General features: G+C 41.7%; 1 protein-coding gene across 3 annotated transcripts; it reads right to left on the bottom strand.

Moving 5' to 3' along the window:
- Positions 1 to 1064: 1064 nt before the first annotated feature.
- Positions 1065 to 13699, bottom strand: CCDC117 (coiled-coil domain containing 117). Of its 3 annotated transcripts, none has more exons than XM_021074024.2 (5): positions 13389 to 13699; positions 12709 to 12765; positions 6741 to 6965; positions 5809 to 5946; positions 1065 to 4105 (listed from the first exon to the last, which is right to left on the bottom strand). In XM_021074024.2, the coding sequence occupies exons 1-5, from the start codon at positions 13568 to 13570 to the stop codon at positions 3868 to 3870; spliced, it is 840 nt and encodes a 279-aa protein (XP_020929683.1). In that variant the 5' UTR covers positions 13571 to 13699; the 3' UTR covers positions 1065 to 3867. The 3 variants fall into 3 exon arrangements, with proteins under 3 accessions (XP_020929683.1, XP_020929684.1, XP_020929685.1); XM_021074025.2 differs by having other exon boundaries at positions 12709 to 12762; XM_021074026.2 differs by lacking the exon at positions 5809 to 5946.
- Positions 13700 to 27807: the final 14108 nt, after the last annotated feature.

The following is a 27807-nucleotide window of genomic DNA, read 5'->3' as shown; positions in this document are numbered from 1 at the left end:
GCTGTAGTTCAACACTGATCTAACCGTGTACAACTCAGCTCTCAAGTGCCACTGGTAGAATATTTGAACCCAACTGATGCATACAAATCTGTATTCCCTCAAGTTTAAAGTTACACTGCCTAAACCACACTTTAGATTTCAGTGAAATCTAGACATTTTAAATATTGCTCTAAATAGAGTATAAGACAACTAGTCAAGTAGTAAAGAAACCTGGACCTTGGTGAATTGGCTTATACTATTGCCACTATCTACACAGAATCCGTATCTGTAAAAATAGATAACTTTTACCTGTGATTTCCCAATTTTGGTGAAAAAACAATAGTTTTCTGTAACTGCAACTCAAACTCTGCCTGCCCATAAATCAGGGATCCATATTTATCACATAATGGTTGAAATATGCAGGCAATACTGCCACCCAGTGACCTGTAAACTCTTGAAAGGAACGACCATGTAACAGAACATTAAAGAAATTTTTCTATGGGAAAATGATGGGAACTCCTGGAACATTTTTTAAGACTCCATCCCCCTGCCAAGACATTGATGGACATCAGGAGTGAGTTGTTAAGTGGCATGGAAATTTCTATGGGTTTTATGGTGTTCCCATTGTGGCGCAGCAGAAATGATCCAACTAGGAACCATGAGGTTGCAGGTTTGATCCCCGGCCTCGCTCAGTGGGTTAAGGATCTGGCATTGCTGTGAACTGTGGTGTAGATCGCAGATGCAGCTCAGATCCCACACTGTTGTGGCTTTGGTGTAGGCTAGTAGCTGTAGCTCTGACTGGACCCCTAGCTTGGGAACCTCCATGTGCTGCAAGTGCGGCCCTAAAAATAAAAAAAAAAAAAAAAAAAAAATTCTATGGGTTTTAAAATGGCAAAACGTGGTCTATTTTGGAAATACCTAATTCTTTTATGAAATTTACTTTTAATCCAACATAACCATCTGTTGAGAATAAATTTCAATCTCTCGCTGATAATGAATGCTGCATGCTGCTTCAATAAAATTTAGAGGAGAGCAAAGAGCAAACTTCATTAACTTCACGGCAGGAATACAAATATCTCAAAAAGTCCAAAACACTTAAGTTTTATTGAAAACAATAAAATACAGAAACACCAGATTCTCATTTTAAAGTAAAATTGACAGCATCTTCCAGAACCTTCCTAGTACTCTACCATTCTTATTACTATTAAAAAACAAAACCAAGTTCCAGATCCAAAATAATTAATGAACCTGTTGGTAAACATTCTTTGCATGGTTCTAGCTCCCACCATAGATATTTTTTAAAAATTTTACATTTGCACCTTTTCAAGAATGAGTAGCAATTTTTATTTGATTAGTATTTGTGAGAACTGGACTTACTTTCTTCATATTAATTAAAAAAAAAATAATGCAACCACACACGCCCTACTCAAACTCAGAGAAAATATACATTTGTTCATTAAAGCTCACCTGTTCAGATAATTTTCTCTTCACACATTAGCGTAAGTAAGCCAATGTTTGATCCATGCTGCAAAAGCTGTACAAAATGAAAAGAATTCCCTAGGGAAACTTTAAGGCAAAAGCAAAAGCCTTACTTTACAAAGGAAAAACAAAGCAGAGGCATGAGGACTATGGAAACGGCTCAGATGAATAAGCACCACAAGGATGAAGAAGACGATTTTTATACAAACATATGCAAGATAAAGTTTAAAAAAGAGCACTGAACATCCATTTTTCCTGCAGAAATAATGATCAAGTCATACAATATGACTCCTGAAACAACTTCCACTTGGATGTTAACAGAATCTTACTAGTTCTCACCTATATTCACCAGTGGTATCAAGAGCCTTGTTTCAAAGCTCTTCTTTCCTCCTGTTCATTGTACAGACCTTGATCTGAGGCCTGTCCAACAATCCCTATAGAAGACAATATCAGTGTGTATGGGTCCTTCTTTGGAAAACTGTCACCTCCCCTTCTCCAGAACACTGGGGCTAACTCCAAATTCCAGGCAGTTATTTCATGTTTCTTAGCTGAACCAGAACAAACTTTTTTAGCATAGAGATTTCTTTAAGGCTACAAACTTTACAAGTTGGTCCCATTAAACAATGACCTAAAGGCAGGAGTTTTTTAAACGGCATGAATCAAACACTTGCACATTTCAACAGAATACAGTTTACATTCATCTCTAAATCTGAGATTAAGAAACTATTAGCTGGTTTCCAACTGGTTTCAATACTGGTTTGAAGTTCGAATAATTTTACTGTGTAGGTATTAAATATTTTGTTTAAATATTAAACATTAAATCTTTTCCTGACTGTCCAGACAGAAATAGAGAAAGCAGGAACAATAGGTAGAGGAAACAGTCCAATTAACAGACTTGTGACTTCCACACCAACTGTAAGAAGAGGGATTTCGGCATGGGTTTCAAAATTGCCTCTAACTGGCTCCTAAAAAGTCACCTCCACTTGGCATAAATCATTTCTTATACACAAGGTGTCTGATATCTACAAAGACAAAAGAAACCCAGTAAAACAAAACAAAGAGAACTGGGGTGGTCTCTGCTGTACGATAAAAGGGCCAGTATATTTAATAAGTTATGGTGGATATCCTACAGCACTAAAGGAACTCATTTTACTTTATACTACCAGGTCCTTGCCACGCAGAAGAGCTCTTCCTGAGAAATAAAGTTTCAATCCTGGTTCCCCTCAGAGGACACCCTGAGCCTGGGGAAGTTCCTCAAGACAAAGACTTCTGCTAGCAGGAAGCTAGTCTCTACTTTTAGGCTTTCGCACAATACCTGAAGCACCAGGCAAATTGGCTAAAACTGTTAATCTCCAGGTCACTCACTGTATGCTCTCAGTTAATTATGCAGTCACTGTTTTGTAAATTAATATTAAAAAACTCAACTTGCTATATAGGCACAACCTTTTTTTAACTACAGAAGTTACATGCTGGGCTTGGCTGAAACAGCACTTCTTCAGGATTACCTAAGGGATGGTTCTCCCAGAGCCAATTTGCACGTGTTAACTCACAATCTTTTAACATACCACCCAGTTATTAAGTTGTAAACATTACTGAATAGGTGGGCTTATCAATTATGCAAGGGAATCCAAGGAGCAACAGTAGCACAAGGCAAAAAAGCCTCCAAGGAAAAACCTTTTCTTTGTATTTTCATTGCATTTTCAGAGGCAGAGGTGAGCCACAACCTACTGGTTATTTAATTCAATATAGTTACACTGAATTGACAACTAATATGCAAGTTTCAGAGCCTCTGTTAAATTTCCCAGCAACAAGCTTAAGCTACTGTCTTCTTCCTTCCTCTCCCCAGTCACATACAGTCAGTCTCCACTGCAGAGAGCTCATATCTAAATATGAAGCTGTCAGGTACGCTTGTAGCAGGAGGAACATCCTTCTTCCCTTTTCTTTTTTTGCACCCACACCCAAAGGTTCTCAGGTCAGGGATTGAAACCACACTGCTGCAGTGACAATGCCAGATCCTTTATCTGATGCGCCACAAGGGAATCCTTCTTTCTTAATGCATCTTTTTCAACTCAAGTATCTGAATATTCTCCAAATATCTGAATGATTTAGACAATACGACAGATAACTTAAGCTACTTTTACACATACAGCTTCTATACCTGACTTTGCAGAATGTGATCTCATATTCCTTTAATAAGACCCCTAGAAAACTGCTTTTCCCTTGAGACAAGTTTCCTTTGCAAAAAGTTGAATTCAAGAAATGGCTACCCAAAATGAGTCCCACCCCAAAATACAGGTGGAGATATTACACCCGTTTCAAAACCTTCAAGTCCCTACACTACATAAGCAGGCTCATGACTGAACACATGGGCCTTCTAAGTTTCACCAACTTAAGGGTTGAAACTGGTTTCTAGAGTTCCATCTCTTCTTCTGTGCAAGCAGCTGTCTCCAAACTATTGTAAACAGGCAACCCTGTTTGCCGAGGTTCCACAAACAGTTCCGTTCTTTGAGGGAAGGCAGTGCCGGCAGCTGCATGCTTAGTTTGGCTCTCTCCTGTGTAGTTCTTAGCATCAGATGATGGCTTTGGCTTATCGGAAAGGAGTTCAGGGAGAGGTTTCCAGAGCACAAGCTCCATGGAAGGACGGCTCCTAAGACATTAAAATATAGATTTTTGTCAATAATTTTACAACATGAAAATAAAAGATACGTTGAAAAACTAATGTTTGCTATCTAACACCTAGAGTTAAGAATTGATGGCACCAAAACAGGAGCTTTATGAGAATCCAAATAAATCTTTAGAAGGCCACTCCAGTACACAAAATTTTAAAAGTTCTGTATGTCTTTTCAACCAAACCAACTGGTTGTACTGATGCTGTGATCTGAATATAAATATTCAGTGTGAGAAATAGGAGCCCATGATTTAACTTAATTTTTTCTTAAATTGTGGTTAATTTTAGCACATGTGTGCTACTATCTTGTACTAAACCATTATAAATGAAACACTGGCCAAACACCCTAAAAATATCTCAGTTCGGCTTATACTTAGTATAGCTATGAAGTATAACACTTTTTGCAGTAAGCCATTATCTGTGCCTATCCCCTACCCCTCCCCACCAAGTGATAGTTTGATGGTTTCTGGGACCCAAGGGCAAGTAAGGCAAAATAAAACACAAACAATGAAGAACACCTTTCCCACCACCCCTAACCCCTCAAAAGCTAGCTTCTGGAAAACTATCAAGAACAGAAAGTGCTATGTTTTAGGCTGGAGGGCAACGTGACCTGCTGACTCTTGGCTAAACTATTTACCCACCCTCAGGGATGGGTAGTTAATTATAAGCTCACACTAGGAGGCTAATGCAAAGTCCCTGTGAGGGGCAGCTGAACCCACTGTATCTAAAGGTTATGATGCCTCATTTACCTGGCATCAGTGGGCCTGGTATCCTAAGAATTTTCAGGTGTTCCCACTGTGGCTCAAGAGTAATAAACCCGACTAGTATCCATGAGGATGCGGGTTCCATCCCTGGCCCTGCTCAGTGGGTTAAGGATCCGGCACTGCCTTGAGCTGCGGTGTAGGTCGAAGACAAGGAATGGATCCTGAGTTGCTGTGGATGTGGCACAGGCCAGCAGCTGCAGCTCTGATTCGACCTTTAGCCTGGGAACTTCCATATGTCGTGGGCACAGCCCTTAAAAAAAAAAAAAAAAAAAAAAAGACAAGAATCTGAGTTTTAGATTCTGGCTTTTGTGACATCTTTTTTTAAATGCTAGGAGACTTTTTGTTTTGTTTCCTAGGTCTTAATGGTGGTCACAGATAACTTAGAGAGCCAGATAAACAGGACATTTTGAAATATGGTACCCACATCCTATCTCAGGAATTTAGGAGAATGGGCTCTTTCTTGCCAATCCTCACATTACCAAATGTTAGACTATCAGTTCATTCCAAGACTTCAAAACAATCCAGGGGTAAGTAGGCAAGACAGCCACTCCTGCATTCTTCTAACTCTTACCTGCACAGAGAATCTGCTCACCCCAGTGAATTAAGAAAGGGTCTCCAGGAGTTCCTGTTGTGGCTCAGTGGTAACAAACTTGAACTACTATCCATGAGGATGTGGGTTTGATCCCTGGCCTCACTCAGTGGGTTAAGGATCCAACGTTGCTGGGAGCATTGGCGTAGGTTGAAGACGTGGCTTGGATCTGGCATGGCTGTGTTGTAGGCCTGCTGCTATAGCTCCGATTCAACCCTTAGCCTGGGAATTTCCATATGCTGCGGGTGTGGCCCTAAAAAGCAAAAAAGAAGGGTCTCCAATTTTGGATTTCCCTCCAAGATCATAACTGAACAGAAACCAAAACTTACATGGACTCAATCATTTTCTTTGTAAAGACTTCATCAAATTCCCTCTTCAAACCTGTTTTCATGGTATCAGAAAGGACAAGGCTGGGGAGATGGTTTATATTTCTGTCAGCTTCAACTTCTTCATCTTCGTCAATTATTCTAAAGAAAGGCAGAGGCATGCCACAGGGCAGCCGAAAAAGAAAGAAAGAAAAAAAAAGGTACAGGCAGAAAAGAAAAAGTATTAGTCACGCTATTAAATACTCTATTAATTGGACAAAAATTTTTAAAAAAATTTTTTTGTCTTTTTGCCATTTCTTAGGCCACTCCTGCAGCATATGGAGGTTCCCAGGCTGGGGATCTAATTGGAGCTGTAGCCGCCAGCCTACGCCAGAGCCATAGCAACTCGGGATCTGAGCCACGTCTGCGACCTACACCACAGCTCACGGCAATGCCGGATCCTTAACCCACTGAGCAAGGCCAGGGATTGAACCTGTAACCTCATGGTTCCTAGTCGGATTCATTAACCACTGAGCCATGACGGGAACTCTGAATTGGACAAAATTTTTAAAAAATAAAAAAGGATAAAAGCAACAGGAGCTAAAGCAAAAGATCAAGATGAGACTATACCTGGGAGAAAGAAGTATATATGAAAGAGACATTCAACATTTAATGAAAAAGTTCTACATTAGAGGCAAATTTGAACAATGTGTCCCTAAAAACCTTCATAAACCAAAAATATTCAGATAGTAAGTGAAAATATTTAGTACAGTTCTATGAGAAGAGTTTAACATTTAAAGCATATACCTTGAGATTCCTGATTTTTATATAAAGTCTGATAGGCTGAGTAAGGATCAAGGCATCATCAAATGACAAATTAAGAGTAGCTGGAAAGAGTAGAGATGTTACAAAAGATCAGCAACAAGCCAAAGAGCCAATAAATGCTGTCCATTTACCTGTCCTCAATTTCCTGAAGCCTCCTTCGGGCAACTTCACACTGTGGTTCTCCTGTTGTCTGATCCATTTCTTCACAAATAACATCTAATATACCAGGTGCAGAAAGGCCACTAGAGCAAGGATTTACTCCATGACCCTCTATATTCTGATGTGCACAAAGAATCCAGTCATTAGGACTAGCACAGAGCCCTGCTTCAGTCAACCTTTTCTTTCTCACTGGGCAACTGAAATTTTTAAAAAAAATTAATAAAAATCTTGACCAATATAAATGAAATGTTTATCATCCCCATCTCTTATCAAATTCTTCTATCAAAAACGCTCTAATTTTTACCCCCCCTTCAGGGCTGCATCCATAGCATATGGAGGTTCCCCAGCTAGGGGTCAAATTGGAGCTACAACTGACAGTCTACACCACAGCCTCAGCAATGCAGGATCCAAGCCGTGTCTGCAACCTACACCACAGCTCATGGCAATGCCAGATCCTTAACCCACTGAGCGAGGCTAGGGATTGAACCTGTAACCTCATGGTTCCTAGTCGGATTCGTTTCCGCTGTGCCAGGATGGGAACTCCAAAACTCTTAATTTTTAACAGTATGTGATTGCAAGATGGAAAACCATGTATTTTCTTTTCTGTCATTCTCGAAGCTTCCCTGAGATGTTTCCCTTACTGATACTTGTCAAATTAGGTTGCACCTGCAAGATTTTGCCTTTTCAGGTCAGAAGTGCTCAATGTGGTAACTTGAAATCATTCCTACTTATTCAGCTCTGGAAAGGTTTGATGGGAGGTAAAGAAACCAAAAATTACAAAGCAGCAATTCAGTTCCAGCCATACTTTTTTCATACAGCTGCTGTTCCATCACACCAGTCATATGAGGTGGTAGTCTGCAGGCATCAAATATTCCCTCATCAGGTCTGTAGCAAGTATTACACAGATGTACTACATGCAAATGATACTGCTGATTTCTTCTCCCAAAAAATGTCAAGGGCTGTCATTTGCTCTTGGGGTTCCTGACTTATAATAGGGTGCACTTTTCCCCCACACTGCAACATAAACTAACTTCCTATAAGATTTTATATTTCACTGAGACTTTAGAATTCATCAAATCCAATAGCTCTGTTTTGCAGATGTGGAAACTAGGACCTAAAAAATTAAAGCGCCCTTTCCAAGGTGTCATGTTTAGGCTGAGCTGTGTTTTGGGTACCAGACCCCAGAGGTAACCCCTGAATCCTACCTCTACATCATGTTCACTAAAACCTCCTGCTTTATCAGGGAAGTGCAACAGCTCAAGCTCTTACCACAAACTAGTATCTACAAGCACTACAACAATGCTAAGAGTTTAACTGAAAGCTTTCCTGAAACAAGTTAAATAGACAACCTGCCCTGCTCTACTTAGATATTTAGACTGAAAGTACTTTATTGCCTGGGCAACTGCAAGTGCAATCCAGAGACCAGAATCTGCAACCAAAAGATTCATTAATGGTCCCCACAGCTTCTGACTCTAAACTCAGAGTCAAAAGGAACAGTATGTATTTTAAAGGGAGAAGTTTCTATTTCATGTTAAAACTATGAAAATCAACATTAAAGTCTCTGGCAATACAAAGTCTGACAAGTTAATAACGCTCTCTTGAATGTAGATTTTTGATTGGAATGAACTATGAAATGTTTAGTTTGTAATTAATCTTAATTCATAAGGAAGTATTAAGAATGTCTACCCATACATTAAATACTTCTGTAATGTTAGTTCAAATATGTGATGATTTATTTATTTATTTATTTATTTAGTCTTTTTGCTATTTCTTTGGGCCGCTCCCGCGGCATATGGAGGTTCCCAGGCTAGGGGTCGAATCGGAGCTGTAGCCACCGGCCTACGCCAGAGACACAGCAACGCGGGATCCGAGCCGCGTCTGCAACCTACACCACAGCTCAAGGCAACGCCGGATCATTAACCCACTGAGCAAGGGCAGGGACCGAACCTGCAACCTCATGGTTCCTAGTCGGATTCGTTAACCACTGCGCCATGACGGGAACTCCCCAAATATGTGATGATTTAGAAAGCAGAAGTTATACACATAAGAAATCACCTAAGAAAAAGGAGAATAAATCTAGAAGGAATAGGTAACTTCCTAGCATAGCTAAAAATTCAACTATTAAACATAACTGAGTATCAGAGTTGGATTCTAATCTCTGATCTCCAATATAATTTGGGCTATTTCATGTCTCTAGGTCCACTTGGCAAATAATTAGAGATCAATGATGATTACGTCTCAAGGAAAATGTGACATAAAAGACTTTAAAGTTCTGGAGTTTCTGTCATGGCTCAGCGGAAACAAATCCGATAGTATCCATGAGGTTGCAGGTTTGATCCCCAGCTTTGCTCAACGGTTTAAGAATCCTCTGTTGATGTGAGCTGTAGTGTAGGTTGCAGAAGTGGCTTGGATTCTGCATTGCTGTGGCTGTGGTGTAGGCCGGCAGCTGTAGCTCCAAATAGACCCCTAGCCTGGGAGCCTCATAGGCCACAGGTTTGGCCCTAAAAAGCAAAAAAAAAAAAAAAAAAAAAAAAAAGACTTTAAAGTTTTGATGAGAACTTTGGAAGCAGCAAGTGGGCAGTACCCCTCAGGCATCTGACATCCAACTGTCCAGTCCCTTATCCTCCCAGGCCTCTATCTCTCCATCTGTAAATTAAATATGGTTAACTTTTAAAGTCAATTGTTTTTATACTTCAATCTTTTTATTTATGACATTGGAACCCTTTATTCAATAATCTCTTATAGGGAACCCCAAAAGATAAAAGCAAAGAGGTCCCTGTTTAAAACAGCAATCTCAAGGCAATAAAAGACAAAAATATTGTCTCCTCCAGAGGTTTGTCGTTTTTTTGGTTTTTTGGTTTTTTTTTTCTTTTTAGGGTTGCATTCTAAGCATATGGAAGTTCCCAGGCTTGGGGTTGAATTGGAACTGCAGCTGCTGGCCTACCCCACAGTTACAGCAACGCAGGATCTGAGCCAAATTTGCAGCCTGCACCACAGCTCACGGCAATGCCAGATCCTTAACCCACAGAGCAAGACCAGGGATTGAAGCCGCATCCTCATGGATACTAGTCGGGTTCGTTACTGCTGAGCCACAAAAGCAACTCCCTAGAGGTTTTTTTTTTAAACTAAGGCAACTTTCGAATCTAATATCTCATTAGTCTATGTATCAACCAGGTGAGAAAATCCAGTTTCTGCTGGCAAAAGAAAAAAAAAATCATACACAAAGCTAAAAGACAAACAACAAATCTGGGGAAAACACAACATACATAATAAACTGTCTTAAAGTTAGCAAGAAAAAAATCAATAAACCAGTAAGCCAATAAAAAATTTACAGAAACATGAAAAATTTACACAAAATCGAATACAAATGGCTTAAAGGAAAAGATGTTCAACATTGCATATAACTTACAAAATACAAATTACTACAGTGATCTACTTTATGTAATCATAAAATCCCTACACTCCTTAAAGTACATACAATTTAATAGTTACGAAACAAAAATCCATGAAAATATTCAAAATATAGACTGTTACCAGGATCGAAAACGGTACTCTATTCCCTTCTCTCAATAGGCAAATACCATCTTTTAGGTAATCACTTCATTTAAAAAAAAATACATACATGTATGTAGATGTATGCAACCTTATACGGTTTTTAGTTTTGCCTGCTTTGAACCTAAGGAATTATACTGTATACATATACATTCTTTTTTTTCTTTTTCTTTTTGATATTTCTTGAGCCGCTCCCTCGGCATATGGAGATTCCCAGGCTAGAGGTCGAATCAGAGCTGTAGCCATCAGCCTACACCAGAGCCACAGAAACTTGGGATCCGAGCCGCGTCTGCAACCTACACCACAGCTCACAGCAATGCCGCATCCTTAACCCACTGAGTAAGGCCAGGGATCAAACCCACAACCTCATGGTTCCTAGTCGGATTTGTTAACCACTGTGCCACGATGGGAACCGCTACATATACATTCTTGTAAAGTTTCTTTTGCTCCTGCTTTGCTTATAAGACACCTCTATGTTGACAGGTGAGGTTTTTTTTTTTTTTTTTTTTTTTGGTCTTTTTGCCTTTTCTAGGGACGCACCCATGGTACATGGAGGTTCCCAGGCTAGGGGTCTAATTGGAGCTGTAGCTGCTGGCCTACGGTGCAACCACAGCAACTCAGGATCCAAGCTGGGTCTGTGACACACCACAGCTCACAGCAACACTGGATCCTTAACGCACTGAGCAAGGCCAGGGATCGAACCAGAAACCTCATGGTTACTAGTAGGATTCGTTAACCACTGGCCCACAATGGGAACTCTGGGACATTCCAATTTTGAACTCATGAATAAGGGTGCTATGAACTTTCTTGTGTCTCCTGATGAGAACAGCTGGGTAAATAGGTACGTATGCATGCCTTCAACTCATTAGCTAACACAAAATTGTTTCCCAAAGAGTATCAATTTATATTCTCATCCACAGTGTTTGAAGAGTTCCTGGTGCTCTGTAACCCTCCAATACCAGTGGTAGATAGAGTACTATGCCACTGTGCTTTTTTTTTTTTTTTTTTAAGCAAGCAAAGTCTTTATTAAAGAAAAGCAAATAGCTCCCAGGGCAGCTGGGAGGCGGGAGACGAGTCCCCTTCTCTATTGTCCTAGAGGGATTTTTATCTCTCAAAGGTGGGAGAGGTACCAACATGGGGTCCAGAAAGATGTGGTTTTCTCTCATTTTCCCACTGTGCTTTTAAGAGGCATTTCCCTACAGAATGATGAGGTTGAACATCTTTCCATTTGATCAGTTATTTGGATATCCTCTTTGAGGAAGTCTCTTACTCTTAAATTAGACTGCCTATGAGGAGTTCCCATTGTGGCGCAGCAGAAACAAATCCGACTAGGAACCATGAGGTTGCAGATTCAATCCCTGGCCTTGCACAGTGGGTTAAGGATCTGACGTTGCTGTGGCCCTGGCATAGGCAGCAGCAACAGCTCCGATTAGACCCCTAGCCTGGGAGCCTCCATATGCTGCAGGTGAGAACCTGAAAACACAAAGGAAAAAAAAAATTTAGACTGCCTATGACATGCAATTTTTACCTAACAGCTAAGTGGTGATCAAAAAGTTTGAAAATACAGTTCTGGTGAGAAGATGGAGAAACAGCCATACCCACTGATAAAAGGCCTAAGGCCTATACACTGACAACAACTCTTCTTCAAAATTCAAAACGCATAGGCTTTAAAATCCAACAATTAAATTCCTTTATCTACTTGCAAATATATACAAAGAACTTAAAAAGAATGATAGTCCTTTGCTGTACAACAAAAACTGACACACTGTAAATCAAATATACTTTAATAAAAAAATGACAGGCATGGTAGATCTGTTAGTAATAACAAAAGGTTCCAATTAATTTAGAAATCCAACACTAGCTGACTGCTTAATGACCTATACCTAGCCTTACAATAGAATTCAACTTTTGAAAAAGTTAGGTAGAACTCTATGTGCCCCAGGAGAGTAAAATGAAAAGACCAACGCGTTGCAATGTGAATAGTATCGGGCTACAAATCTAAAAAACCAGAAGTATACACAGTTATAAACTTGTTTATACTATCTTCCTTAGGAGAAATAGGAAACAGGTAACAAATGTAACCTCTGGGTAGAACTGGGAGCAAAGAGTTTTAAGACTTTTCAATATGTAGCTTTCTGTGAATTCTTTTACTCTGTGCATGTAATAATATTCACATGGCTCAAAATTCAAAATTACAATTGCCCAAGAGTGAAAAGTTTACCTCTGACCTGCTTAGCTCCCTTCTCTAAAAGGCGACTCGTTATTATTTCCCTGAGCCTCTTTTCACAGACACCTAATATTTCAACTCACTTAAAACAAGCAGTTGTGGACAGAAAATAGGTTAAATTAAGTGACCATTAAGTGAATAAAAAGGCACCTGAAACTTACTCATCATCCTCCTCCTCCTCTCGCTTGTGTTTCTTTCTACAGTGATCAGAAACACTGCTGAAACAAACAAAAATCAAGTCAGATGAGAAATTTATTAGATCTACTCTACCTCCGATATCCTGCCCAGCCCAAACCTATCAGCTGTCCCCTTCCTTGCCGAGGGGGATGGAAGTGCCGGTAACAAGGTCAGTCAGGTATAAATGCTGGGTGGTCCTGACATGCATAGAAACTGCAATCTAAACTTCTCATTTGGTCGAAACCGTGGGAGATTTATCTGGGGCATAACAACGCATTCGAGACAAGGACTGTGCTAAGCACTTTATAATCTCACTAGGAGGACCCATTTCTGTCCCAAGTTGGGGATGAAGAAACTCAGTGTCCGAGAGGCGCCGAAAGGTTACCAGTAGCCGCGGCCGCCCCGCGGTCCGACCCAGGCTCGGGTCGGCCCGGGTTCCCATCTCCGCTCTCCCTGGGCGAACTCGGGACTTTCTCCTCACTCACCGAGGCACAGGCAGCCCGAGGTCCGAGCCGGACGCCCGCGCTGTGCGACCTCAGGCGACTTACGGTAACGGACTCTGGGGCTCACTCTCTGCCTCAGCAACCTGGGACGGAGAAGACCCCGCCGAGGGTCGTGGGGAGTGTCAACGAGCCCGCGCCTGCCCGCCCGCCGGGCTCCTCACCGTCCGCGCGCCGCGCTCCCGCCGGGGCTGCTCGGGGCAGCGCGGGGTCCCGGCCGCGGGGTCAGCTCGGCGCCGTCCGCCCCCGGCGGGAAGGCCCGGCCGGGGAAGGCCGGCGGCGGCTGCAGGAAGTCCGAGCCGCCGCTCAGGGGGAGGCCGCTGAAGGGCCGGCCAAGCGCGGCCATGGCCGGGGAGATGAGGAAGCTGCGTCCGCGGCCCCGACCGCCCACGTCCCCAGGCCCGGCGCTGCGGCCACAGCTACTGCCGTGAGGCGCCCGCCTCCGAGCCCGCTCCAGACCCCACGTCACTCCTTCTAGAACCCTCCACCCCGGACCGCCCAGGGGCAGGCCGGGATTTGTTGTGTGCAGAAGGCTGCCACCGCGAGGGCTGCCGGGACTTGCAGTCCGTACATACCACAGGCAAGATGGCCGCCTCGGCCTAGTTACCCAGGAGTCCAGGGTGACACTGGCCAACCTGGAGTAAGACCTGGGTTCGAATCATTGCTGTGCAAGTTAGGGAACCTCTGAACCTCAGGTATCGCATCAGTAAAACCCAAAAATAGTAGTATCAACGTTCATAAGGCTGATAGGAGAAGTAAATGAATGAAAACATCTAGAGCCCTTCAAACACTCCCTGGCATCTGGTACACATTTAAAATGAGCTGCTAATTCCTTCTGTTTCAACATAAATGAAGTTGGTAATGCCTTAGAAGGAACAGGGTGGAGGATCAGAGAACACCTCAGAGCGCTTGTGAGAGATCCTGGCAAGCCTTACAATCTGGGTCCAGGACTTGCCAGAGGGGCCATCCGAGTTGGTCATCTCAACCACTAATCACACCCATTTCCCCCATCTCAGGAAGCGGCACCAGCACGGTCATCTAATCTGAGTTCCTTAAACCAAAATCAATGCCCCTCAGCCAAAGACCACCAAGAATACACCTACATTTGAACAAAAGGTGGATTTATTGAGATAAGGCAGTGAGAGAGGGTGCCAGGAACAAGGTATTGGGAAAGGAGTCTCACTGGATTTGGGTGTGTCATAGGCGATTTGGGAGAGGGCTCCAGGAAGCAGGGCTCTGCTGTACGGGTATTTAGGCAATCTTTTCTAGAAGGTGGGAGGAATGAAGGGAGGCTAAATGTATAACTGGTAAAGAAACAGCAGTCCTTCCTATTAGCCAAGATGGGAGATGTTTGGTCACTTTTGTGGTTTGGACAATGTTCACATTTTTGTCTGTGTTCAGACCTGATTACAAAGTGGTCTTGTTTTTATCTTGATCCATTATCTTAGTGCTGGTTTGATGCGGATGTTCTGTGAAATTATTTAACATGAAACACCAGGGTTCACCTGATATTACAGGCCAGTTTCATCTGTCAGAAGATTTTTTTCTCTTTCTAATTAAAACCCTAAGCATCATCATTGACACCTGTATTTTTTGTTTGTATTTAATCAGTGAGTAAGGCCTTTACTTGTGAAATGCCTACAGATTTCTCTTCATTTCTCTCCATATCCATCATTTTTGTCCTGATAGTAAGAGGAAAAAAAAAAAAATGAATGAAACCCTTTGCCTAATGTAATATGATGGATTCAGTTTTAAGTTTTCTTAGTGGCATTTACAATCCAGTTTTGCTTCCCTAAGGTAATATCCTACTTACCTAAACTAGGTATGAAAAATATTCTCCTGGGCCAACTCATTCCAAACCTGAAAAAACAAACAAAAAACCAAGAGGCCAAAAGAAGCAACCTATACCAACAGGAGGCATTTACTAAGCACTTCTTATGAACCAGGCACTGTGCTAAGGGCACTAATTCATGTCAGCTCCACTAAAATTCTGTATTATGGTATTAATATCACCACTTTGCAGAGTAAGAGGTAAGATTCAGAGAGGTGAAAGATCAATCACAAGGTCTCACTGTTAGTAATGATGGTTCTGGGAAGATTTGACTGATTCCAAAGCCAGGAATATCATCACTGCTTTCCACAAGCACATAGGAACTTTTTTTCCTGTTGAGCATCCCCAAAATGCATATTCAAGGGAACGACCATGCATTAGTCAGGGCCCTGCAGAAAAACAGAGCCAATGGGAGACACAGTTTATTATAGGAATTGACTCATGTGGTTATGAAAGCCAGGCTGTTCCACCATCTGCCATCTGCATCTAGAGTACCAGAAAGCCAGTGATGTGATTCAGCCTAAGCCTGAAGGCTTGCCAGTAGGGAGCTGATGATGTAAGTCCCTAACTGAGTATGAAAGCCTGAGCAACAGCTCCAAGGGTGGAAGATGGATGTCTCGGTTCAAGCAGAAACAGCCAATATGCCCTTCCTCTGCCTTTTTTCTTTTCTTCTTTCTTTCTTTTCTTTTTTTGGCTGCACCTATGGCATGTGGAGGTGTATGGGCCAGAGATTAAACCCGTGCCACAGCAGCGACCCAAGCTGATGCAGTGACATCACTGGGTTCTTAACCTGCTGCACTGCAAGGGAATTCCCTTCCTCCAACATTTTGTTATATCAGAGTCCTCAATAGTTTGGATGATGCCCACCCACCTCGGAGGGCCATCTGCGTTACTCAGGTTCCTAATTCAAATTCTAATCTCTTCCAGAAACATCCTCAGAGATACACCCAGAAAAAATGTTAACCAGATATCTAGGCATCATTTAGCCTAGTCAAGTTGACACATAAAGTTAACCATCATAATCCCTAAGGAATTAATGCTCCTGTTAAAAAAAAGGGCAAGACTGTAGTTGTCAAGGGCAAATCAAAAGCTTTATGTTCAGGTGTTACCAATGACATTCCAAATAGGTGAGCCCCTTCTCAAAATCAGCATGTGTTCTCAGATCATAAAAGTTTTGGTGTCTTATTGGCTACAGACATGGAAAAAAATGTGCGTATGAAGATAAAAAGGGATGTAAGATGTAATTAGGAAATACCGTGTTAGGGCATAGGAGTTTTTCATGACTCCCATGACTCCAGAATCATGTTTTGTTTTTGTTTTTGGCTATGCCCAAGGGATACAGAAGTTCCCAGCCCATGATTGAACCCATGCCACAGCAGTGACCCAAGCCACACCAGTGACAATGCTGGATTCTTAACCCATTGAGCCAGCAGGGAACTCCCCAGAATCATATTTTATCTGTAAATGCTTTAAAAGGTATCTCTAACAAATATATATATATATATATATATATATATATATATAATATATATATAAAAACCATGACTGCAATGCTATTATGACACCTAGCAGAGTTAATAATAATTCTTTAAAATCAGGTAATCAATATTCACATTTTCTCAAGTGTTCCCAAATCTCTTTTTTCAGTTGGTCTGATGGCATCATGATTCAAAATTTCATTAGGTTTGTATGTCTTTCTCCCTTTTTTTTTCTTTTCAGCTGCACCTGTGCCGTATGGAAGTTCCTGGTCCAGGGATCAAACCCTCAGAGACAACATAGGATACTTAACCCACTGTGCCCCAGCAGGAACTCCAGGTTTGCCTGTCTCTTGAGTTTCCTTTAGCCTAGGTCCTCTGTTGGCTTTTTTTTGTTGTTGTTAATAATTTGTCAACTAACTGCGTCACCTAGCATTGTCCTGGTGAGCATGGATGGTGGTGATGGGGCATCTTCATATGGTTTCTCTGGTTGACATCAACAAGGGAGCCTGGAGCAGAAGAGGAGGGACGTGGCAGCTACCACAACCTGCTTGGTAAGCACAGTCCCAGTGGGTGACAGCTTCCTCGTTCAAGCTATTAGGACTTTTCAGGAGAACTGGGATACCATTGCCACCATGACTGCAGCAGTTCCATTTGCTCTGGCCTGCTGGAGCCTCCTAGCTGGCCTCCCTGCTCCACTCTCCTATTTGTCCTCCCTGGTAACAACTTTCTTATTTTGCATTCAAACTGACCTCTCCAGCATATTAAATGTTTGTGGTGCTTTTGGAGGCAGAGGAGGGGGAGGAACTATAGATTGCAGGCAAAGATAAGTGGGCCTACTTGAAACTCTTGGAGTACCCCGTAGAATGTATTCTGCCAAGGGTAGGCTTGAAAACAGGACATGAAAGATTTTCACATGACTCTTTGGGGTTAACATCAATGAAAATGCCCACAATGTTCCTCGGTTTCCTTGGCACCAGGACTGGGGCAGAATAAATAGGCTGTGGGTCTGGGCAGTGAAGCATCACACTTGTTTGCACAAGGAACATTGGAGGGGTTCCTGTACACTTTCTTAGCTATTCATTATATGTTCTTCTCACAGTTCTGATGTGTTTTCAAAAAATAAAACTGGGTTTATGTATAAAGTTTTATCCAGAGATATTTTCCCCTGCAATACACTGTGACGTGACCCACAATTTTCTTTATATTATTTCTGCATAGACACCGAGATAGAATGTGTGTTTTGGCATTGGTAAACCCCTGGGCGGGTGTGCTCCTCTCTCATCACCATACACACTCTTGGATGACAAGGGGATTTAATCAAAGGCAGCTCCTACAAGTGCTTAAGCTGTCTTTCACTTTTCTGAACTCTAGAAGTTCTACTCATTGAGATGATCAATGTTAAAATAAGTTTTCCATTAATAAGATGAGTGATGTTTAAGATATGTGGACTAATTAGAATTACTTTAGGGGGTGTCTTCATCCTTACGATAATAAGATATAAACATCTAGTGAGACTTTCACACTCCTGTACTCAAGATAGCATTCCAGCTTTGATTCTTAAATGCTCCTGTGTCCTATAGTGGTCGGGAGGCTCCTTGATCATACCCTGCCACTGGAATACTTTTTTTTTTTTTTTGGCTGCACCCACAGCATATGGAAGTTCCCAGGCCAGGGACTAAACCCAGGTCATAGTAGAGACCCAAGCTGCTGCAATGCAAACACCGGATCCTTAATCTGCTGTGCAACAAGGGAACTTCTTGGAATGTCTTTTTATTTGCCTCAGCTGAACCTTTTGTGTAAGGTGTTTTGTGGGAAACAAAGAGGAACAGAGCTGGGACTTGGAGATTCTAGAATAAGTTGTATGGCTATTTCATGCCTGCTTGCTAAATGTCCTTAGTGGTGGAAGAATTCTGTATGAAACTTGCTTTCATTCAAACCTAGTAGAAGCAAAGGGTGAAAAAAGAAACCCCAGAGGAAATTAGGAAATGCTTTGAGATAAATGAAAACAAAAATACAATATACCAAGACATATAGGATTCAGTAAAAGCAATGCTTAGAGGGAAATTTATAGCTATTAACGTATATTTAGAAAAGAAGAAAGATCTCAAATCAATAAACTAAACTTCTGCCTTAAGAAACTAGAAAAGGAAAAACAAACTAAATACAAAGCAAGCAGAAGGGAGGAAATAATAAAGGTTAGAGCAGAAATAAATGAAGTAAAGAGTAGAAAAAATAGAGAATAGTCAATAAAACCACAAGTTGATTCTTTGAAAAGATTAACACATAGACAAACTGAAAAACCTTTAGCTAGACTATCCAAGAAACAGATAGCAAAGACTTAAATTACTAAAATTAGGAATGAAAGAGGGAATTATAAGGGAAAAACATAAGCAAATGCCAACAAATTAAATAATTTAGGTGAAATGGATACATTCATAGAAAGACAAATTAACAAAAGTGACTCGAGGGGTTCCTGCTGTGGCACAATGGGTTAAGAATCTGATTTCAGGAGTTCCCATTGTGGTGCGGTGGAAACAAATCTGACTAGTATCCATGAGGATTTGAGTTTGATCCCTGGCCTCTCTCAGTGGGTTAAGGATCTAGTGTTGCTGTGGCTGTGGTGTAGGCCAGCAGCTACAGCTCCCATTCAGTCCCTAGCCTGGGAACTTCCATATGCTATAGGTGCAGCCCTAAAAAGCAGGTCACTGTAGAGGCATGGTTCAATCAATCCCTGGCCAGGAAACTTCCATATGCTATGGGTGTGGCCATAAAAAAGTGAAAGAAAACTGATTTTAGAAGAAATAGAAATTCTGAATAGACTTATAATAAAAGACTGAATTAGTAAATAACAATCTTCCCACAAAGAAAAGACCAGGTCCATGTGGCTTCACCAGTGAAATCTACTGAATATTTAAAGAAAACTGGACACCAATCCTTCATAAACTCTTCTAGAAAATAGAAGGGAAATTTCCCAATCCATTTTATCAGGCTAGCATTACCTAGATAACTGAATCAGATGCTAACTGAATAATATTACTCACTGACCAGCTTTATAAGGATTGTGTCATTAGCCACTGTAGTAGCTTCACTTCAACACAAACAGAAAGAAGTCCAGGGCAGATATCTGGAATAAGGCCCTGGGGAGCCTGGCAGAATAGGCTTTCAGATAGATATTTTCAGGAGAAAAATTTAAGACCCAAACCCTTGCATCTTCCTGTATTTGAAAAAGCATTAAAATCATCAACTAAGATATCTGTTCCTATTTTTAAATAGTAAAATATTTAAATTAAAAAATTAAGAGTTCTCTGGTGGCCTAGTGGTTAAGGATCCAGTTTTGTTACTGTTGTGGCTTAGGTCTCCACTGTGGCTCAGGTTCAAACCCTGGCCTGGGAATTTTTGCATGCTGTGGGTGCAGCCAAAAAAAATTTTTTTTAAAGATCAATTGTTTTCTGGAGTTTCCACGGTAGCTCAGCAGCAATGAACCCGACTAGTATCCATGAGGTTGTGGGTTCGATCCCTGGCCTCACTCAGTGGGTTAAGGATCCGGCATTTCTGTGAGCTGCAGTATAGGTCACAGAGGCGGTTCGGATCTGACATTGCTGTGGCTGTGGCGTAGGCCAGCTGTAGCTCCAATTCAACCCCTAGCCTGTGAACTTCCATATGCCACAGGTGAGGCCCTTAAAAAAATTGTTTTCTATACATTAGCAACAAAGAATTTGAAAACAAAATTAAAAAAATAATTCCATTTACAAGAGCATCAGAAAGAATAAAATACTTAGGAATAACTCTAATAAAATAAGCACATGGCTTTTATACTGAAATGATAAAACATAGTTGAAAGAAATTAAATATGATCTAAATAAATGAAGAGAATGCTTATGTTCATGGATCAGAAGCCTTATATCATTGTTTTAATATTGAATACTCCCCACATTGATCTACAGACTCAGCAATCCTTATGAAAATTCTAGATGAATTTTTCTTTTTTTCAGATATTGACAAACTGATTATAAAATTATTACAGAAATGGAAGGGTTGCATAATAAAAAAGCTTGTCTCTGGTTCCTGGAGGGATATTCTAAATCTTTGGAATTTCTCTCTTTCTGTTTTTTTGGCCACACTTGTTCCTGGGCCAATAATTGAACCATTGTCACAGTTGTAGCCTGTGCCACAGCTGCAGCAACACTGGATCCTTAAGCTGCTGTGGCGCAAGGAACTTCCTAAATCCCCGTAATTTCTTGAATGATAAGTGTATGTGTTATTCATGAGCTCCCTGGATCACTCCTGAGTTCATGCCAATGAATGAGGCGGAGGGGGCTGGTCACCAAAAAGACAAAGGATGTGGTTAGAAGATTGGGGCTCTGAGCCAGCCCCGCCCCGAGGGGAAGGAGGGAGACAGAAGGTTGAATTCAACCATATGGCCAATGATTAGATCAATAATATTTACATGATAAAAATCCCGTAGAAACTCTGGACAGCAAAGCTCATTGAAGCTTCCTGGTAGATGAAAACACTGATGGTGCTGGGAGGGTGATGTGCCCTGACCCCATGGGGAGAGGGCATGGAAACTTCTCTCAGGACCCTCTAGAACTTGTACTATGTCTCTTCATTTGTATCCTTTATAATCCAACTGTAATCATACACATAATTTTTTCCTGAGTTCTATGAAACATTCTGGTGGATTGTTGAACCTAAGAGGGGTCATGGGAACCTCCTGGATTTGTGGCTAGTCTGTCATAAGTGTAGCTAACCTGGGGACTCCACGTGAGGCTGGCATCTGAAATAAGGGCAGTTTTGTTGGACCTAATCCTGTGACCTTAAACTGGTGGAATCTGATGCTAACTGTAGGCAGTTAGTGTCAGAATTACACTGAAGTATTGCCTTGGTGTCGGAATAGAAGGGGACCCAGAAAACCAAACAATCTTAAATTAGAAAAACATTCAGAGTTCTGAACTCCTGCCTTGGCATTTTACAGTGTGATAACTCTGCTCACACCCAGAGTCTGAACATTCAGATAAGGACCTGAATTTGGGATGCTCACTGTCACGTTCCCACTTTGCTTTTCCTAGGGTGCCTTTGAAACTAACCACTTAAGAGTTAAGCTTGTAAAAAGTTAGTGGCCTTTGCCCCAACTCTCTTATAAGTAATAGGTTCTTGCTACTCTGCTCTCTACCTCCTGCTCACCCCTGGCCTGGGACCCAGGACTACCCTTCCCCCAGTTCCCCCAGGTATAGACCATCCCCCTTTCTGTGATCTATAAGTAAAAATTCTTGTGGCTTTACTTCCTTTGTGTGGATATACTGAAACTACCTTCAATCAAAATGATCCTCTGAGTTTCTCTTCCCCATAGTGGGAGCTTAGATGCTGAAGGACTTGAGGACCCTGTGTGGGTGGCTTGTGCCCTCTCATCAGCAGGTCATAATCTGCATATTCTTGTTTCAATACACCAGCTCCAGCTTTTCAACACACTTTCCAATTTCAAAACAGTGTGGTACTGGCAGAAGGATAGATCTATAGATCTACAGAAGAGAATTCAGAAATACACTACATTTATTTATTTATTTATTTTCATGGCAGCACCTACGGCATATGGAAGTTCTTGGGGGTAGGGGCTGAATTGAAACCGCAGCTGATGCCTAGGGCACAGTCACAGAAGTGCTAGATCTGAGCTGCATCTGAGACCTTTGATGCACCTTGCTGCAATGCTGGAGCCTTAACCCACTGAGAGAGGCCGGGGATCAAACCCACATTCTCACAGAGATAATATCTGGTCCTTAACCCACTGAGCCAAAGCTTGAACTCCAGAAATATACTACATTTATGAACAATTGTTTTTCAACAAGGGTGCCAAGGCAATTCAATGGGAAGTAGGGAAAGACTTTTCAACAAATTATGTTGGGACAATTGGATAGTCACTTGCAAAAGAATGAGGGTGGACCATGCTTCACACCATATATAAAAACTAACTCGAGTTCCTGCTGTGGTGCAGTGGGGTCGGTGGCATCTCTGGAGCACTGGAACACAGGTCCAAACTCCTAGTCCGGCAGAGTGGGTTAAGGATCTGGAGCTGCCGCAGCTGGGGTATAGATTGAAACGGTGGCTTAGTTCTGATTCCTGGCCCAGGAACTCCATATGCCACAGGGCAGCCAAAAAAAAAAAAAAAAAAAAAAAAAAAAAAAAAAAAAAAAAAAGCCTAACTCAAAATGGATTATTCACCTAAATGTAGGAGCTAAAAATATATAACTCTTAGAATAAAATACATATTTGTAAGTATCTGTGACCTCAGGGTAGGTAATGGATTCTTAGCTATGACACCAAGGGGATAAGTAGTAAAAGGGAAGATGGATAAGTTTGGCTTCATCAAAATTTTAAAAAATATGGTTCAAATGATATTATCAAGAAAGTGAAAAGACAATTCACAAAAATGGGAGAAAATATCTGGAAATCATGTATCCAATAAGGGACTTGTATCCAGAATATATAAAAAAATTCTTACAACTCAACAATAAAAAGACAACCCAGTTTTAAAATGGGCAAAGGATGTGAACAGACATTTTTTCAAGTAAGATTTACAAATGGCTAGTAAGCACATGAAAAGATGTTCAGCATCATTAGTCAGAAATGCAAACCAAGATGACAAACCACTTTATACCTACTAGGATGGCTAAAATTAAAGAGACACAAGGAGGAGTTCCTGTTGTGGCGCAGCAGAAATGAATCTGACCAGGAGCCATGAGTTTGCGGGTTCTATTCCTGGCCTTGCTCAGTGGGTTAAGGATCCAGAGTTGCCGTGACCTGTGGTCACCACTCGGATATGGTGTTGCTGTGGCTGTGGCGGGCAGCGGTGACTCCGATTGGACCCCTAGCCAGGAAACCTCCATATGCAGCGGGTGCAGCCCTGGAAAAGAAAAAAGACAAAAAAAAAAAAAAAAAAAAAAAAGACAAAAAAAAGAAAAAGACAGGGAGTTACCTGGTGGCTCAGCCAGTTAAAGATCTGGCATTGTCACAGCTGTGGCTCTGGCTACTCCTGTGGAGTGAGTTTGATTTCTGGCCAGTGAGGGCACAGCCAAAAAAAAAAAAAACAACAAAAAACAAACACCCCCCCCCAAAACAACAAAACAAACAATAACAAGTGTTTGCAAGAGTATGGAGAAATTGGAGTTCCCATCGTGACACAGCGGAAACGAATCTGGCTAGGAACTGTGAGGTTGCAGGTTTGATCCCTGGTCTCGCTCAGTGGGTTAAGGATTTGGCATTGCCGTGAGCTGTGGTGTAGGTCACAGATGAGGCTCAGATTATGAGTCACTGTGGCTGTGGCATAAGCTGGTGGCTACAGCTCCTATTGGACCCCTAGCCTGGGAACCTCCATATGCCATGGGTGCAGCCCTAAAAGACCAAAAAAAAAAAAAAAAAAAAAAAAAGAAAAGAAAAAAGAAAAAAAAAAAGGAGTATGGAAATTGGAAACTTCATACACTGTTGGTGAGATTGTGACTGGTACAACCACTTTGAGAAACAGTTTGGTAGATCCTCAACAGATTAAATATAGGTTTACTATATGAGCCAGAATTTCTACTCCTAGGCATATACCCAAGAAAAATGAAAATGTATGTCCACATAAAAACATATACATTTAGGCTAAGTGAAAGATGCCAGTCACAAAAGATCACTTACCTATTTATATGAAATGTCCAGACTAGGCAAATCTATATATAGGATTAGTGTTTGCCTAGAGCAGAGGGTGAGCAGGGGAAGGAGAAGATGGAGAGTGAATCCTCATGGATACAAGATTTAATGATTGAGGCTGGTGCTGTGGTTACCCATGTTTTACAAATGAGAAAACTGAAACCTGGGGAACTTAACTGCTCAAGGTCAAACAGTAAGAAGAACTACCAGATAGGAAACTCAGCTCTGCCTGATTCTATGAAATCTGCAGTATCACAAATATAAGGTGTAACCTAACCTCTGCTTTCTTCCTTAGTCTGCTGGGTGAATGCTGTCTTATTTTTTCCTTCCTGCTCTCCCACCTCCTCCTCCACAAAGCCTATCTTGCCTTCCCTTTCTCCCCAGCTGACTTGGCTGTTTCTTAGTTGGCCCTTCCAGGGGCCCCAGCAGCCCCAGGGAAATTTCCTATTAAAATCCCAATTCCAGCTTCTCTTGAAAAAATCCAGAGATTGTCAACACAGTGTCTGAATCGCTACATAGCAGCCGTGACTGGAGTCCAGTAACATCTCCTGGCTCTCCCCAATTCCTTGAGGCCCTCACCCCTCTCTGATGTATCTGCTCCCACCACCATCACTGTGTTTCTTGTCTGGAGCCCTTGCCCCTCTGTATGCTGACTCATTTCTGAGTCTACCCTGCCTCCTGACTGAGACCCCCAGAAAGGAAAAGATGTTGTCTTCCCTTTATTTTCTCATCTGGCCATTTTTGCTGTAACCAACATGTCCCCCAAAGTGACAGAACCAAAGGAATTCTTTGTCAAAGCAAAGCTATGGGTCTGAGTTTGCTGCAGCCTTTGTCACTTGCCACTGAACACACTAGGTGGCATGACTGCTTTCTCTCTGGTGGCGGCAACAGAGACAGGAAAAAGCCCTATAGCAATGGAGGTGCTTTTCTTCCTGATTTTAGATTTCTTGTTATATAATTCCCTCAACTCTGAGAGGACCACCCCTTGGCTTTTGTGCAGAAAAGTTAACACAGCAGCCCTGAGATCTCGCAGACTTAGAAAGGCCTGCTTATAAGTTGGCCCTTGGCTGGTGTCTGGGAACTTGGATTTGGACTTTCCCTGTTCTCAGAACTGATAGGAGTGGCCCACTGGGACCTAAATTATATAAACAGTATAGTTTATACTGAATTCCTTTTGCTGTAATAAATCACAGCCACGAGTAGGATTATATACCGAGTCCTGTGGGTTCTTGAACCTAGAGGTGGTCTTGGGGACCCCGACACAGCTTATCTCTGCTTGTTCCAATCCCACTCCCCCTCTTCCCTGAAGACTTCTTCCTTGGTTACCATGCCTTGGAGCGAACCTTCCCAATGCCTGGTAAAACTGTATGCACAGACTTTGGAACAGGGACTTGGATCAAATTCTGCTTCTGCTTGGCACAGTTCCAGGCCTGGTAAATGCCCCTTCTTGTAAAGGTTGTTTAATCTGCTCGGCTGGTTCAGCCTCTCAAAGAGCCCAGGCCTGACAGACAGACTTGGGTTTGAATCCCAGCTCTTGGCTCTCTTACCTTCTGGGAGGTTGTTTCTTCATCTACAGATGAAAATAGATGTAAAATAGGTGGAATTGGGACTAATTTGATGGGATCATACATAGCACTGCACATAGTGCCTGGGAACTTTTATCATTGTTTTGTTTACTGGTGTAAAAATCCTCTCCCCAAGCAGACCTGAAGCCTCTCACTGTTCCCTGTCTCTCTCTCAGGTTAGAGCATTGTTTTACACAAAGTGGGTGCTTGAAACTTTGTTGAAAGAATATTAACTCTGCAGTGAAAGACATAAATAACGTTGTTGCAAAAAATAAAAACAACAGAGGTCATTCCCATTAAAAAAATATCACATTTGAGTGCTTATGTGCCATGCACTGTGCTTAACTTGCATAAGTAAGTGCTTACAATTTGCATAAGTAATTTACTCCATTTAACCCTCACAACAGCCCTGTGAGTATGATAAGATTATTATTAACACCATTTTAAAGATGAGGAAATGAAGCTTCACACAATCATGTACTCACAGCAAATTAGTGGTGGAGCTGGGATTCAAACCCAGGTGTATGAGTCTGCACAGGTGGCTATAACAAAATACCATAGACTGGATGGCTTAAACAGCAGAAATTAATTTACTTACAGTCTGGAGGCTGGAAGTTCAAGATCCAGGTGCCATCAGGATCAGTTTCAGTATCTGGTGGGGAGTTTTCCTGGTTTGTAGATGGTTGGTGTCTCCCTGGCTTTCTCACAGGGCCTTTCCCCAGTGCATGAATGTAGGAAGACTGGACAAGGAAGCTCTTCAGTGTCTTTTCTTCTAAGAATCCTACCAGATCACAGGTTCACTTTTACCACCTCTTTTATCCATAATTATTTCCTTAGAGGTACCATCTCCATATACAGTTAGACAGGAGGTTAGGGCTTCAACATAATGATTTTTTTTGGGGGGGTGGCATATTTAGTTTGTAACACAGGCCTGTCTGACACCAGATCAGACAGTCACACATTAGTCAAAACCTCTCATTTGTTCTGACACCATATTAGGAACAATGGGAGGTGGGAAGGTGGGTGCTTTATTTCCTTCACTTGGTCAGAAACTTTAATCCAAATAGGGCTGATAACCTTTCAGAGGTCAAGAAACATCCCTTCCACGGGGTTTCATCAGGGTACACTTGAAAGGGTTCCTAGATTTAGAAGTCCAGCTAAAACGTGTAGTTCAGACTGAAAGGGGAAGAATTTGGAAGAGAGAGAGAAAAACAAGTAATCTCAGTGACTCAGGAACCGTGTCTCAGAAATAGTCTTTTTTATTTATTCCCCAAATGCCACTTGCCATTGAACACACTAGGTGGCATAACTGCTTTCTCTCTGTCTGGTGGCGGCCACAGAGACAGGAAAAAGCCCTGTAGCACCAGAGATGCTTTTCTCCCTGATTTTAGATTTCTTGTTATATAATTCCCTCAACTCTGAGAGGACCACCCCTTGGCTTCTGTGGGGGTGGTTTGCTGGGAGGCCCAGTGGCCTTTCCAGCTGCTGGCAACAGGTAAGGGAAAGTTTCTTTGAAGTTCTTCCAAAGATGTTGTTTGAAGCAAATTCGTTGATCTTCTTTTTGTGGTCAGATTGTTTTGATCTTGGTCATTGTTCTGAAGGAATGAAGACTGTCTACAGAAGTATTTCAAACTCTTCTTTTACTTCCTCCTTTGCAGAAGCACCCAATCTAATCAGGGTATTTGGTTGCTTTATAATTATTTACTTAAAGGACTCGCTGTGTGTGTTCAGACAAGTAACTCATTCTCCTTGTAAACTGAGGGAGGTTGTAGATTGTACTGATATATCCAAGTACCATTAAGCCACACAGCTGCTGTGGATAATTTGCCTCTAGAAGATCCATGAATCCTAAAATGTTAACTGAGTATCACTGGGTCAGGATTCACAAGATATAAATTCTTAGATGATGACGAGGGAGGATGTAAAGGAATTGCAGCTCTAAGCTCTAGGAGTGGTATTTAAAACTTGGTTCAGAACCCGGCTTTTTTTCACTTATAAATAAACAAGCAATACCCTCAAAGTTTGA

The sequence above is a fragment of the Sus scrofa genome, chromosome 14 (genome assembly GCF_054392235.1).
Source record: "Sus scrofa isolate SSC_HxYL_T2T_F1_AM1 chromosome 14, Sscrofa_HxYL_maternal_Yorkshire_Landrace_v2.0, whole genome shotgun sequence".
NCBI lineage: Eukaryota > Metazoa > Chordata > Mammalia > Artiodactyla > Suidae > Sus > Sus scrofa.
The sequence above is the reverse complement of the archived record's forward strand: the minus strand, read 5'-3'. Positions and strand labels throughout refer to the sequence as shown.

Coding starts and splice junctions, on each gene's coding strand:
- CCDC117 (XM_021074024.2), bottom strand. CDS start 13,570: ATGGCCGCGCTTGGCCGGCCCTTCAGCGGCCTCCCCCTGAGCGGCGGC. Junction 6,966..12,708: donor GAGGAGGAGGAGGATGATGA/GTAAGTTTCAGG, acceptor TAAAAATTTCAG/TTGCCCAGTGAGAAAGAAAA. Junction 4,106..5,808: donor AAGAAAATGATTGAGTCCAT/GTAAGTTTTGGT, acceptor TTAATGTCTTAG/GAGCCGTCCTTCCATGGAGC.